Genomic DNA, 13,979 nt, shown 5'->3' on the forward strand with positions numbered 1-13,979 from the left:
CAGCAGGGGCAGGGGAGCTTGGGTCCCCGGGAAAGGTCCAGCCCACGCTACCTGGAGGCTGGGCCCCGCCACACCCCTCTGTGCTTTTCCTTTTTCCTCTTAGCAGCCTCTAAACATTCTTCTCCCATCTTTTTGGCTCTGCTGCCAGAAGGGGGCCGTTTAAGGAGATGAGCTCCCTGGGCTTGCTGGGATGAAGGGGGGGGGGCAGCGGGAGTTGGCCAGGGCAGCTACAGGTGACTCTGGGGTCGGACAGGGGGCTTGGCTCCTGTTCTCTGGAAGGAGGTACTCTAGCCCTAAAGTGTGTGTGTGTGTGTGTGTGTGTGTGTGTGTGTGTTGTGGGGGGGTCCCCTGGGATGTCAAGAGGGTTCTCCCTGCAGAAGCAGTGGCTTCTGTCTGGACCAGGCTGCGGCTTCAGGGCCCCCAACTTTTAATTCTCTGGGTGGGGGACACTTGCCAGGGGAGCCAGGAGAATAGCATGAGACACCCCAGTCCAGAGCCCACTTTACAAATCTAGTGCCAAGCTGGACAAGCTGGCGTGCACCGCGGCCTTCTAGGGTAGCCAGGCAGGCGGGCTGGGGGCTTCCGGAAAAAAGAGAGGCCCGAGGGCGAGAGCAGAGGGGAGAGGAGGCCCTTCCCAAAGTCACCCTCTCCCAGATCTGGGCCTCCCTCTTACACCCAGTCTCCCCAGCACCTACTCCCCCTCCCCCAGGCACCCTGACCCCACCTCTCCCCCCACTCCACCACTTGCAGCCTCTCATCCCCCCCCCACCTCCACCGCCACCAGGATTCACATGTCCCCATGCACGCCCCGCCCCGCATGCACGTCAGGGTTTTCACACGCGCTCGCACACATGCACACACGGAGGAATCTGGGAAGCCCGTCTCCCGCCTGATTGAATTAAAAGGCTGGGGCTTGGCAGGACATCGTGTATTTGCACTGCAGCTTCTTGCAGACATTCGGCGGGGCGGGAAGCTTCAGGCTCCACTGCTGCCGTCCCAGCTGCTGCAGCTCCCTGGGGGCAGGCGCCCCAGCCCCTGGCCCCGTCCTCTTCCTCCTCGCCCCCCACTTTGCAGGCCCGAGGCCTAAGGTCTGTGCAGGCTGGGGACAGCCCTGCTCCTTGTCTCTTCTCTCTGGCTGGGGCGTCCAGCTTCTGTGGGGGGAGGCAGGGGAGCAGGGGCTTCCCGAGTCAAAGGAACCCCCCACACTCTAGCATAAAGCTGAGCAGCCACGTGAACCCCTCTTTCCAGCTCTTCTGCAGTGCAGGCTGCCCCCGTGCCTGGAGGGGGAGTGTGGATACAAGGGGTGGGACGTGAGAGCCGCTGGTTGGAGGTAATGCCACCAGGTTCCGACTGGAAGGTGGAAGGTGGCCCCGTGGGAGCAGCCCAGGAGAGCCCGTGGAGGGCAGGGCGTCCTTGGGGAGACGGCCTTTGTACCCCACTCCCTTCCCCCAACCCGAGCCCATGCTGAGGGGTTGGGTGGTCTGCTGATTTAGAGGGTGCTTCTCTCTGCTCTCCAGGGGGCTGAACTAGTGCAGGGTAGAGGGGATGCTTTTAAAGACTTCTCCCCTGCCAGCCCCTGCCCACCCTCTGCAGCCTCAGCCTCGACAGGCTCGGGGATGGGCTGGGGTGGGTGAGTGCAGGTGAGGTGGTCTCGGCCCCCATTTACTGGTGACAGACGAACCCACTCCTGCTCAACCTTAGGGAGAGCCCCAACCTCAGCCCCTTTCTGTAAGTCCTGGGGGGCCACCACTATACCGGAGCCCCAGGGGCCCTGGGCCCGTTAGCCGCAGTGGACAGGAAGTCCTGGTCAGCAGCCTGGGGCACCAGCCGCCATCTCTGGCACTGTCCTCGCACGTGCCTTGTGGAGTGCCTACTGTTTACAGAGCCCCCCAGATAAGTGATCCCCCCCACCAAAGAACCCACCGTTTTAGGGGCAGCCTGGACAAGCCTGCTAACAGCTAGCCACGTGCACATCCAGGGGTCCGTGGGAGGAGCCAAGGCCGCCCACACCTGCATACCTGTTTTGGGGGGGCAGCCGTGGTCAGGCCAGGGAGCAGCCTTCCCCCCGGGGGGCAGAGGGCCCAGGCAGCTCGTAGATCCGGGGCAAGGGTGGGGAGTAGGGACGCGCCAGGCCCAGGCAGCCGTGCGAGACCATCTGCAGTACCCAGGGTCGGGGGTGGGGGCGGCAGGCCTCACCTCGGGTAACCTCCCGGGAACAAAGGGGCCTTTCTCCTCCGCGGCCGCCCCCAGCGCTCGGTGTTTTTTTATTTATTTTTTTTCTTTTTCCCTCCCTGACTTTTCTCCATTTCTCTCCCTGCCTCTGGTTCCCGATCCCTAGCGTTTAGTCTCCCACCATTTTCACTTTTTTGCAAGAGCAATGGCAAAGGAACTCTTCTTTTCCGTGCACTGCAGAGGCCGGTTTGCGCCGTCCAAAGGAGGGGAGGGGGGCGTCGTGAGCGGGGCGTTGTGGGGCGCTCTGGGGGTCGGCGGGGCGGGCCCGGCTTGCCCCTGGATCACAGCCCCCCACCCCCCCTTCCGCTCTCTCCCGGTCCCCCTGCCACCAGGCTCCCGCGTGCGCGCGCCGCCAGCTGTCCCCGAGCTGAGAGCGGGAAGCTCACCCGCGTCCGGGGACGGGTTTGGCGGTGGCGACGCGAGCCGCTGCTTCGGGCAGCCTCTTGCCTGCTGCACAACCCCGGGTCCGAGGGGGCCGGGCCGTGGCCCTGATCGCTGCCGCCCCGGCCCCTTGGGGGTGCCGAGGGGACGCCGCGCGCGCGGGCGGCCAGGGTTAACCCGCTGCGCCACCTAGCCGCGGCGCGCGGGACTGCAGCGCGGCACTGCGCCCAGGTGCGAACCTGGCACCTGCCCCGTGGACGGGAGGCCGCTTTGCCCCTCGGCACCCTGGACTGTCCCAGCCCCGAGGCTCCTTCTGGGTAGCTGTCCTCCCCACCAGGTGCCAACTCCTGGGAGAAGCTGCTCAGTGTCCCCGTCCAAAGACAAGGCCCCTTCGCCCCATGCGCGTGGCACTTTACAGTTTGCAGAAGCGTCCCATCTCGATCTCCACCTGCGCCCAAGGCAGGTCTTGGCTGCATCACCTGGGAAGGGAGGGCCGGCCTGAGGGGCCCCCAGGTTTTGGCCTCCAGGCCCCAGGGGCTCCATCCTGCGGCGGTACCCACCCTGCCCCGGGCTCTTGGAGCTCCCGCGTGGGAAATGTGGGTCAGAGGCCCGATTCCTCGAGTCCGCGTCTCCCTCAGGGCCTCAGGTCCCCCGTCCTTCCCTTGCTCCGCTCGTCCAGCCCTCGGAGGTGGAGGCCAGGTGTGTTCACGGCCCTGGCCTGCTTGGGCTCTGTGGACGGACAGAGTGGACGCATTGTGTCGGTGACCGTTCCTCGGGTGGGAACGTTGAGCTGGGCCTGCAGGGAAGGTTTCCTCTGCTTCTGTTAGTTGGTAGCCCTGTCCGGAGAAGGTTCCAGAAGGGTCCCTTCAGAGTCTCGTCATCCACTCCAGCTCAGTTCAAGGTGCGGCGGATACAGCAGCGAACGAAACGTAGAGGCAGACAGACAGACAGACACACCTTGCCTGGCCCTCAAGGGTCTCGCAGTCTAGTGGGGGGCTCTCCAGCCAGATCTCCCCAGGCTGGGCGGCAGAGTGAGCAGGGGTCAGTGGGCTTCCTGAGTTGCTCTCCCCAGGCCCCCAGGTTTCCTGGACAGACCCTCCCGGGGAAGGGGCAGCAGGAGGACGGGGGAAGATGGAAGTGGGGGGCAGAGGCGGGCAAGGGGTGGGGTGCCCTGCCAGCCCCATTTCCTTACGTGAGGAGGTGTGGGGCCTGGGGACCACCTTTTCTCCTTCAGTTGTCCCTTCTCCGCTCTCTCCCTCTCCAACCCAGAGGCACGTGGGGGTGCAGAGGCGGGTGGGGGCGCCTCGTCCTGGGGGGTCTGCCAGGCGCAGCCCAGGCTTTGTGGCCAGAAGCGCCTCCTGAGCACTTTTAGGAAATTTTGTTTTCCTCCCTTCTGGTTTTAAAGGAACCTTTTCCTCCTCCTCTTCCCACTGCCCCTCTCTCTGCCTCTTCTCGAACCTTCCATTTCTCAGGTTCTTTCTGTGCCAGTTTTCGTTCTTGGAGCTGCTGTGCTTTGACACTCGCCTCCCACCCAGGGGTCCCCTCCCTCTTTTAATCTGGGCTTTCTTTTTCTGTCAGTCTCTTGCTCTGTGGTTTTACTGCTTCCTTCCCCCAAACTCCTGCTTGTCCCAAGCTGTGCCCCCCATCCTTTCTCATCCCATTTGACTCTGTCCCTTCTCTAATAAGTAGACCAAGGACAAGTGCATTGGGGGAGGTGGGAGGGGTGGCACCCAGCTCTGGGAGATGAGGACACTATTAATAGTTCCGGGGGCAGCTGGGGTGGGGGCAGTTGTCTGGCCGGGCCTGGCCTGGCCAGCTCGCAGGGCCCCAAAAGGGCAACGCTGGAAATAGAGTGTGCTGGGCGGGGGCGGGGAGCAGCCCCGGATGTGGGTGTCCCCTGGGCTTGGCATGAGCCGTGGGTAGTTGGGGAGGCAGGGCCCCCTCCACCTTCAGTGTCTGTCAGATTGGGGAGGGGACAGAAGTGCCGGGGGCCGGGGGCTACTTGCCTGGACACCCCTGCTCCCCATGACTCCTGGCCCAGGGCCCCCCGTCGACATGCTGGCTCCCACCGTCGGCCACGTTGTGGCACGGCCGGCACTGCCAAGAGAGGCCCAGTGTCCTCAGCTCGCCGCACCCTCCAGAATCCGAGAGGGAAAAGCCCGTCCTCCCCTTTCCCGCTGGCCTCGCCCGTCCCCTGGCCTCCCTTTTCCCTGCCTCCCCCCAGCCTGTGTCCAGCGCGGTGACCATCCCGGACCGGTCTCTGGAGGCCGCTGGGCACCAGCTCGGGGAGGACGGCCACGGGCAGAAGCTTCTGTGCCCTTGTCTGCCGGGGGGTGATGGGCCAGGCCTCTGGGGAGCCCCTGAAACGACGCTCCAGGCCGTCCCTGTAGTAAGATAAAGATCTAATAAGGAGCCTGGCCCCTGGGGGAGCGGAGCCCAGGCTGCAGCAGCGGCCCCCACGGAGGGGACAAGGCCGCAGGTGCCGGCCATCCCGGTGGCGTTTACTTGAGCCGCCACCAGGCACCCAGTTCTTCTTTCCAGCTTTCCCCATTGATCCCTCACCCAGCCGAGGTCTCTGGGCCGGTGGGTGCTGGCCGAGGAGCTGTCACACGGGTCACCGAGCATGTCTGCCCGAGGCTCTGGGGGGTTGGCGCTGGGTGCCTGTGAGGGGCAGACCCGGGTGGAATCAGGGAAGAGGAGCCAGGCCCGGCCCCCTCGTCTCCTCCCTCCCCTGAACCCCGTTGTCCGTCTGGCTGCTTTGCTGGCCTGTCCTCCCCTGGGGAAGTGTGGCCCAGTTTCTCCAGCTCCGTCCCTGGGATGGGCTGTGCTTGGGCCCATGTCCCGAGGGAAGCTTCCTCCTGGGAGGGTGCTAAGAGGGGTTCCCTTAGCCGATGCCGGTCAGGAAAGCACCCCAAGGACCGGGGATGGGGGGTGAGCAGGGTGCCTGCCCCTTGATTCCTCCGGGAGCCCCTGACTTCCGGACCACCTTTGCATTGCGAGGGCCGCAGAGCTGGGCCTTCCTCACCTTGGCGAGATCCAGGGCTCCCCCCGCTTCCAGACAAAGCCCCCGGCCAGCCCTCTCCCCTTCTCTGCAGCCCCCACCGCCCACCCCGGGCCCCAGGCAGCACCCTTGTGGGGAGAGTTGGGGAAGCCGTTCTTGCAGGACTGGGGATCCGGGCAGGGGCAGCCCAGGGGGGCAGCACGAGGCAAGCTGGCAGCTGGGCACAGCCTCTCCCTCTCCCCGTTCGCTTGTCGCCTCGCCGCCCCTCTTTCCGCTCGCCCTCCGAGGAGGTGACACGTCAGAGACCCATGCATGACCCATGCGGACGGCTTTGCTTGTGTGTGCCTTGCACCCTGTGTACGCGTGTGTGCACATGCACACTTTTGGGGGGAGGCAGGGTGGGGAATGGCGGGAAGAGGTGAGGAAGGTTCCGGAAGCCCCATGTGCTGGTGGGTGGGCCGGGCCTGCCCTCCTTAGCCTCCTGGCCACCCTGCACCTTGTAGGGTCTTCCTTGGGCCCCACCGTGTCTCCTGTTGGCAAGATGGGACAGCCCCTGTGTGACCCGTCCTCATGGCCCCCCGCCCGTCTCCCCAGCTGCCTCTCCCCTCCTTGGGGTGTCTCAAATTCTCGGACTTGGGTTTCAGGTGGCACAATAGTTACATTCTCCAGCTCTGATTGCTGCCGGCCGGGCCCCTGGCTCCCCTGGAGATTGGGTTTCCCGTGCCCCGGACACTCCGGAATCGCGGGGGGTGGGGGCTGGGGAGGCCGGGGTGCTGCAGGGAGCCCGGAGGCACCCCCAGGACGTCCCCACCGGCTTCTTGAGCCTCAGGCCCACGGTTGGGCGGGGATGGGAGGTTGCCCCTTGTCAGGGTCCAGCCCCCAGCGTGCGGGGGAACCAAGGCCTGTTGGGGGACCAGGCGGGGGCCGGGGCACCTCCCAGGTGTGTGTGCATCTGGGCACGTGGGCAGGTGGTAGAGGCCGGCCCCGCGCCCCCTCTTGTCCTGCCTAGAACCTGCTTGGCTGCGCCCTGGGGACAGCCAGACAGCGACTTCCTGCTGCCCATGTCCGGGGGGCCACAGACGTCTCCCCCTTTGGGGCTGGAAGGTCCGTGTGTTAGAAACACCCCCTGGACCAGGCTCCTGGGTACCACTGGGTTCTCCCCTCGGCCCCCAAGTGCTTTGGTCAGGCAATGAAGGGGAGCAAAGGGGTCCAAAGGAGGACAGAGAGGCAGCAGAGCTGAGAGTGCAAGACGAGCCCCAGGATCAAGATCTGGAGAAGCAGAGGGGGTTTCAGAGCTGAGAAGGAGAGCAGGGGTGGGGTGGACGGGCAGCATCCCAGGGTCAAGGAGAGACCGAGGCAGGGCTGGGAGCTCCCCGAGGCCTCGTCCACTGGTGGCACCCTGGGGATGGCGGCAACTTGGGGTGAGCTGGAACCTCCACGTACCAGGAGCCAAACCCCGTTTCAGAGCCTCTCTCTGCAGAGCCCACTAGGGTCCTGTCCGGCAGAGCCCACAGGTGCTGCCTGCGTCTTCCTGGACTTCCTTCCGGAAGCTTCCACGGGGGCCACAGCCCTGCAGCACACTGTCCGAGGAGGCTGGAGAGGAGGCATGTGGCTCATGTAATAAACCAGGTCCCTGCGGAAAGGCAGACAGACCGGACGGCCTTGAGCCAGGGACCCCGAGACCTCACTCCCCAAGCCTGGCCCCTGTGCCCGGGGAGCGGGGACCCCGAGGCCGCCCATCTGGGGCATCCGAGGGAGACTGTGGCTGGACCCTTGGTTTCGGGGGCTGCGTCTGATGGGGTCCAGCAGCGGGAACACCTCGGGCCTGGGAGAGGCTGTCTGCTCCCCGGGCCCCTCTCCAGGAAGGGGGAGACTAGCATTGTCCTGGGTCTTGGGGGGTGGTGGCCGTGCCCCCTGCGCCCTCCGACCCGCCCTTCCCTCTCAGCAGGTGACAGGAACCTGCCTTTGGAGAGAGGTGCACAGTCAGGGCGTTTCCCCCCCGATTCCGGTGCCCAGGCTGGAAGACGGGCTGGGGGTTGGGGGGCGGCCTGGTTTCCACGGGCCGGGCACCTGCCCACCTGCTGCCAGCCGGCACCGGCCGTCTCTCCACGTGCCACAGGCCACCAGCTGGCCCATTGTCCCCGGGAGAAAGCCGGTGGGGGAGTGTGGGGTGGTTTCTCGGCTGGGCACGGGATCACCCCTCACACAGCCCCACCCCGCAGGGGAAAGGGGGGTGACCGGCAGGCCCGCCCCCCACCTTCCAAAGCACAGCGCCCCAGCTGCTTGCCATCAGCACCCCCCTCCCCAAAGCTGTTGGCAGTGGGCAGCAGCAGAGCTGCGTGCAGGAGATAAAGAGCCAGGCACGGTTTTTTCTCTCTCTAACCGTGGATTTGTGTGTTTGTTCAGCTGGGGGCACCGATAAGCCCGGGGGCCAGATAAAAGCTGTGTGGCCAGCCACACTGGGGGGCCTGGGCATGGGGTGGGAGAAAGCAGCCGTTAGCCCCACTCCTTGACACTGCCACCACCCTGAATCCTGGGGTGCACCCCCTCTCCAGGCGTCCCCCCCTGGGGAAGGCAGCCAAAGCCTGATGTCCTGACGTTGTCCCCTGTGGAGCTGGGGTGCCCCAGGGCGCTGTCACCCAGGGGCTCCCTTTGGGACAGGGATCCCGACGCCGTCTACCACGGCCGAGCGGCTGTCTGTCTGTCTGCCTGGGGCGCCCCGAGCCCAGAAGGCGGATGAGGGATGATGGCCTCTGCCTGTTGTCCTCCTGGGCAGGGGTCTGAGCCCCGGGGCCTGGGGACAGTCCTGGGGCCGTTGGCAGCCTCACCCTTCTGCCTGCAAGCCTGGGTCCCGCTCTTGGGTGCCTCTGCCTTTTGTCCCAGGCCGGGCCCTGCGAGGGGCTGGCAGGGGTGGCTTTGCAGGGGCAGGAGGGCACAGGGCCTGGGGAACCAATAATAATAACAGAATTAACGCTTTGGGGCAGTTTCTGGGTGTAGGGTGGCTTCCTGTCTGTCCCAGTGCCCCGGAACCCCCCGTGTGTCTCTGTGTCCATTGCCGTCTCCTGTCACCCAGGCAGGTGGCTCTCCGTCACCACTGACCATTTGCAGGGAGCTGGGCCACCCCGTGGGGCAGGCACCAGGACCACCTCCCTCCTTTTGCCCGTCCCCACCCCGCCCCAGTGCCCTCTGACACTCAGTGGCACCACTGGGTGTGCACACGGGGTGGGGGATGCACCCCACCCTGGAGGAAGTGAGGGGCCTCGCCAATGTGTGCCTCAGAAACCTCTGCTTTTTAATGCATTACAAAATTTATTACTTTTGGGATGAAAAATAAAAAAAATCAAATGCGCCAAAGCGTGGCGAGAATGGGGCCTGAAACCCTCCTGGGGCATCCCGGCCTCCCCGCCGGCTCCCCGCCATGCTCTCCATCCCGGGCACCGCCACCCCTCTGCCCACCAGCCCCAGCACCCAGCTCTCCCTCCTTTCTCTCCCAGAGGCACAGCAGAACCCCCACCCCAGTCCTTTCGGGGTGAGACAGGCAGGCGGACACGGGCCCAGGAGGCCCCCAGAAGCCCCAGCCCCGTAACAGGGCACCCTGTTCCCATGCCACCCCAGCCCCAGCCCCTGCTGGCAGTCGGCTCCCCAGCACACGCCTGCCTCCCACCCCGCGGCCTGCCCCGGGCCCCCTCCTCTCCAGCCTCTCACCAGCTGTCGTGCCCGGGCAGACGCGCTGGGGGGCTCCCTGTCGTGTCCCTGGCACACAAAGCCTTGAGGATCTGGGGTTGGGGGCAGAGGGTGCTTTCCCGAGCTGGGCAAAATATTCTCACACACACACACACACACACACACACACGCACACACTGCACCCTGCCCCCAGCCCTGTAAGCTCCCGCTTGCACAAAGGGCCCTTGTCTCGGGGGCCCCCCTCTGAGTGGCTGTGGCACCGGGCATGGGGCAGCCCAGGGAGGCTGGCAGAGTGGGTGGTGGAACGGCCGACAGGCAGTGTCCGGAAGCATAAAGGAGACATGGGGGTGGAGCAGGGCGGCAGGGACACGTTTAATTAATTAAGTGAGCTGAGGGGCTGCTCCCCTGGGAGCCAGAACGTTGGGGGGGACCCTGGAGGGCGGCCCCTGTAGGCCTCTGCTGCTTGGCTGTGGGCCCCCGAGGGTGACAGGGTGGCCTGAAGGTGTTGGCTGTCCAGGGGCTGCCATGTGGCTGCTCTCCGTGGGAAACTTCCATCCTGATCCCCCCTCTGTCTTGTGTCTCCTACAGAATCTGGACAATCAGACAGTTCAAACCAGCAAGGCGATGCGGACATCAAACCACTGCCCAACGGTCAGTCCTTCTGCCCCCTGCCTCCCCACCGCACCCCCTTCCCACCCCTGCTGGCCTGGCCGCCCTCCCTTCTCCCCCTTCACCCCACTGTCCCTTGACTGACTCTCTGGCGGCCGTCCCTCTTGGGTGGGCCCGAGGGCTGGGCGAGGGGCTCAAGGAGGGGAAGGAAGACTCGTGGGGAAATGGGGGGCACCCCTCTGGCCCTGTGTCCGCTCACTTGCCCTTCTCTCTCTCCAGGGCACTTAAGTTTCCAGGACTGTTTTGTAACTTCCGGGGTCTGGAACGTGACAGAGCTGGTGAGAGTGTCACAGAGTAAGTCCTTCCTTCCGGGCCAGGCCTGGGTCCAGCAGAGATGGGGTGATGGGAAAGGGGGGCTTGAACCCCTCATGGCCCCCAGCCAGTGGGGTCTTCCAGGGGTGGAGGGCAGGGAGCAGATGGGGGGTCCCTGCCCCGGTGGCTCTGTTTCCAGCCTCCACTGCTTGGCAGGAAAAAAAAAGCACTACCTGGGAGCTTTTCCCCAACAACCCCCAGCAGCCCACCTTTCCCTGTCCAGTAGCCCCTCGGGTCCTGGCAGGGCAACGGGGATCCCATCGGGACCCCCCTCCCGCTCCGTCCCAGCTCACCAGCCTCTCGCTTCTCCCCCAGCACCCGTGGCCACAGCAGCGGGGCCCAACTTCTCGCTGGCGGACCTGGAGAGCCCCAGCTACTACAACATCAACCAGGTGACCCTGGGGCGGAGGTCGCTCACCTCCCCACCTTCCACCAGGTGAGCCCAGCCCCAGCATCCCAGGGCCGCGGGGTGGGGGGCCCAGAGAGGGGAGGCAGCTTTGGGCCGAGGGGGTGGGCTGCCCCACAGAGGCCTCCGGAGGCCTGAGGGTGGCATTCGGGCATCCTCCCAAGGCGGTGGGGACTGGGGACCGCTGCAGGCGTGCGTTCCAGAAAGTTCCCTCTCCAGCAGCTGGAGCCCAGGAGAACCTGACGGGGCAGGACATGGCGGGGGTGGGGGCAGACCGGGGGTCCCTGCCTTTATTTACAACTCCCACACTTGGTTCATCGTGAAGCATTTGGCGTTCATTTGGCTTTTTTTAAGTATCGTGTTAGAATGCCACTTTGCTTGCTGGTGGGATTTTTTTTTAATTCAATTTTATTGAGATATGTTCACATACCATACAATAATCCAAAGTGTATAATCAGTTGTTCACAGCACCGTCATATAGTTATGCATTCATCACCCTGATCTATTTTTTGAACAGGAAAAGTGAAAATAAGAATAAAAAAATAAAAGTAGAAAAGAACACCCAAACCATCCCCCCCACCCTATTTTTCATTTAGTTTTTTTTTTAATTAAATTCAGTCTTATTGAGATATATTCACATACCATGCAGTCATCCATGGTGTACAATCACCTGTTCACAGCACCATCATAGAGCTGTGCATGCATCACCCCAATCTATTTTTCAACATTCACATTATACAAGAAAGAATCAGAATAAGAATAAGAAATAAAAGTAAAAAAAGAACATCCAAATCATCCCCCCCATCCCACCCTATTTTTCATTTAGTTTTTGTCCCCATTTTTCTACTCATCCATCCATACATTGGATAAGGGGAGTGCGATCCACAAGACTTTCACAATCACACTGTCACCCCTTGTAAGCTACATTGTTATACAATCGTCTTCAAGAGTCAAGGCTACTGGGTTGCAGTTTGGTAGTTTCAGGTATTTACTTCTAGCTATTCCAATATATTAAAACCTAAAAAGTGTTATCTATATAGTATGTAAGAATATCTACCAGACGGACCTCTCAACTCCATTTGGAATCTCTCAGCCAGTGAAACTTTATTTCGTTTCATTTCGTTTCCCCCTTTTGGTTCAGAAGATGTTCTCAATCCCACGATGCTGGGTCCAGATTCATCCCCGGGAGTCATATCCCGCGTTACCAGGGAGATTTACACCCCTGGGAGTCAGGTCCCACGTAGGGGGGAGGGCAGTGAGATCACCTGCCAAGGTGGCTCAGTTAGAGATAGAGGCCACATCTGAGCAACAGGGGAGACTCTTAGGCACAGTTATAAGCAGGTTTAGCTTCTCCTCTGCAGTAATGAGCTTCGTAAGGGTAAGTCCCGTGATAGACGCTCAGCACATCAAACTGTTGATGGTGGAATTTTGTGCCACCCCCTGGCGGTTTGCCTCGGAGCCCGCTGGGGCCAAGTCAGGGGAGAGGGGAGGTCAGGGGTCTGGCTCAAGTGCTTTGATAAGGGGAGGGGGCTGAGCAGGGCTGGGGAAGGAGCAGCAGGTGACTCAGGAAGGGAGATCCCAGAGCTGGTCTCCACCTGGCCTGGCCTTCTGACCCCTCTCCACTCCCCACTCCCTTCCCAGCACCACCAAGCGCCCCAAGTCCATCGACGACAGTGAGATGGAGAGCCCCGTCGATGACGTCTTCTACCCCGGGACGGGCCGCTCCCCGGCGGCCGGCAGCAGCCAGTCCAGCGGGTGGCCCAACGACGTGGATGCAGGTGGGGACCTTGCCCGGCAGGCCCCCCGACGGCTCCCACGGGCGGGTGGCACCACCATCCTCCCGGGGCGGGGAGCCTGGGTGTCCCAGCAGAGCCCCCCGGGCAGCAGTGGACCCAGACTCTGGCGCCCGTCATGGGGAACGAGGGGCCACGATCCCCTCTCCAGCTGGAGTCCGTTCTAGAGAGGCTGCTCCGGCCTGCGGACACCGTGGCCACAGCCTTCTCCGACTGGCCGTTGTTGACATTGGGGCCACTCTGGGTGGGACACTGAGCAGCTTCTCCGGCCACTAAATGCCCGGAGCACCCCCGTCCTCATGGGTAAGGACACTGTCCCCTAGGGGGAGAAGGACCCTGAGTTAAGAATCTCTGATCTCAAGGGCCCGTGCTTTACAGAAAAGCCCGCAGCCGCGTAAAAAACGAGCGGAATCATTTTCCGACAGTGCCGGGGCCGAGAGGCCGGGCAAGGAAAGAGGTTCCGAGGGATGCCGGTTCTGTCCTTCCATCTCCCTCCTGTTGAATTTGACCCCCTTTCACCTTCAGTTTTCAGCCGAGGGGGTGGGCAGAGCAGGAGGGCCTCGGTGGGATGGGGAGTGTGCACGTGCGTGCATTACATACGTGTGTGTGCGTGCATGCATGCGTGTTGCTTGTTTGTCCTCGTAGTGTGGCGGAGGGTCCTGGGGCTGGGGGGCGGTGCGACGCAGACCCCCGTGGGCAGGCCAGTGGACAGGGATCTTCGTTCCCTGGGCAGGCCGGTGAGGGTCTAGCCTGGGGGTGTCACCTCCTGGGCAGAGGCTGGGAAGCAGGTGTCAGGGTGGGAGGAGGTGGGGGGGGTGGGCTCGCCCTGGCTGGGGGTCCTGGGCCAGCCGTAGCTCGCGTGCTTCCCAGCCAGGGCTCGCCAAGTGACTCCTTCCTCTAGGGCTGCCGTGTCGCCATCGCCGCAGGGTAGCCCCGTTCCCAGGCCTTGTGCCCTCCTCTCCCCACTTCTGCTTCCTCCTTTCTCGGCCCTCTGCTCTCATTCCTGCCCTTTCTGCCACAGCCCCTCACCCCACTCCTCCAGCAGCCCCCACGCAGCCACCCCCAGCTCCCCTCGCTCTCCCCCTCTTTTCCTCTGTCACCCCAACCCCCATCCCTGTTGTTTCCTCGCGCTGCCAACAGATCGCCCATTCAGCAGCCCAGCTGCAGGACCGGGAACAGCTGGGGAGGCGCTGTGCGGCCGTGGGGACAGCTGTGCACAGCTGGTGGGAGCCCCCCCACCTCCCCCCTGCCAGCGATCAGGTGGCACACAGCTGCCGCCGGATAACACCTCCACTGGCGGCGGGGAGCGCTCCCCCCCACACACACCTCTTCCCTCCGCGGCTGGGAGGGCTCTCATTTTGCCTTTCTGCAGCCCCCCACCCCTGGCCAGAACTGATTCGTTTGTTCCTCCAGGCTGGCAGCTCTAGAGATTTGACCCCGAGTCCACCTCGCTCCCCCACCCCCCACCAGTCCCCCAGCCTCGGTCCCTCCAAGCTCAGCC

The 13,979-nt window shown here is 63.5% G+C and overlaps 1 protein-coding gene across 8 annotated transcripts in view; it reads left to right on the forward strand.

Annotated features, from left to right (window-relative positions):
• Positions 1-13,979, forward strand: part of NFIX (nuclear factor I X) — an 84,386-nt gene that overhangs the window by 56,799 nt on the left and 13,608 nt on the right. For all 8 annotated transcript variants that reach the window (XM_037818246.1, XM_037818247.1, XM_037818245.1 and 5 more), the window contains 4 exons: positions 9,887-9,949; positions 10,187-10,261; positions 10,595-10,715; positions 12,327-12,463. In XM_037818246.1, the coding sequence (XP_037674174.1) occupies positions 9,887-9,949; positions 10,187-10,261; positions 10,595-10,715; positions 12,327-12,463 (396 nt within the window). The remainder of the gene's footprint in view (positions 1-9,886; positions 9,950-10,186; positions 10,262-10,594; positions 10,716-12,326; positions 12,464-13,979) is intronic.

The sequence above is a fragment of the Choloepus didactylus genome, chromosome 25 (assembly GCF_015220235.1).
Source record: "Choloepus didactylus isolate mChoDid1 chromosome 25, mChoDid1.pri, whole genome shotgun sequence".
NCBI lineage: Eukaryota > Metazoa > Chordata > Mammalia > Pilosa > Megalonychidae > Choloepus > Choloepus didactylus.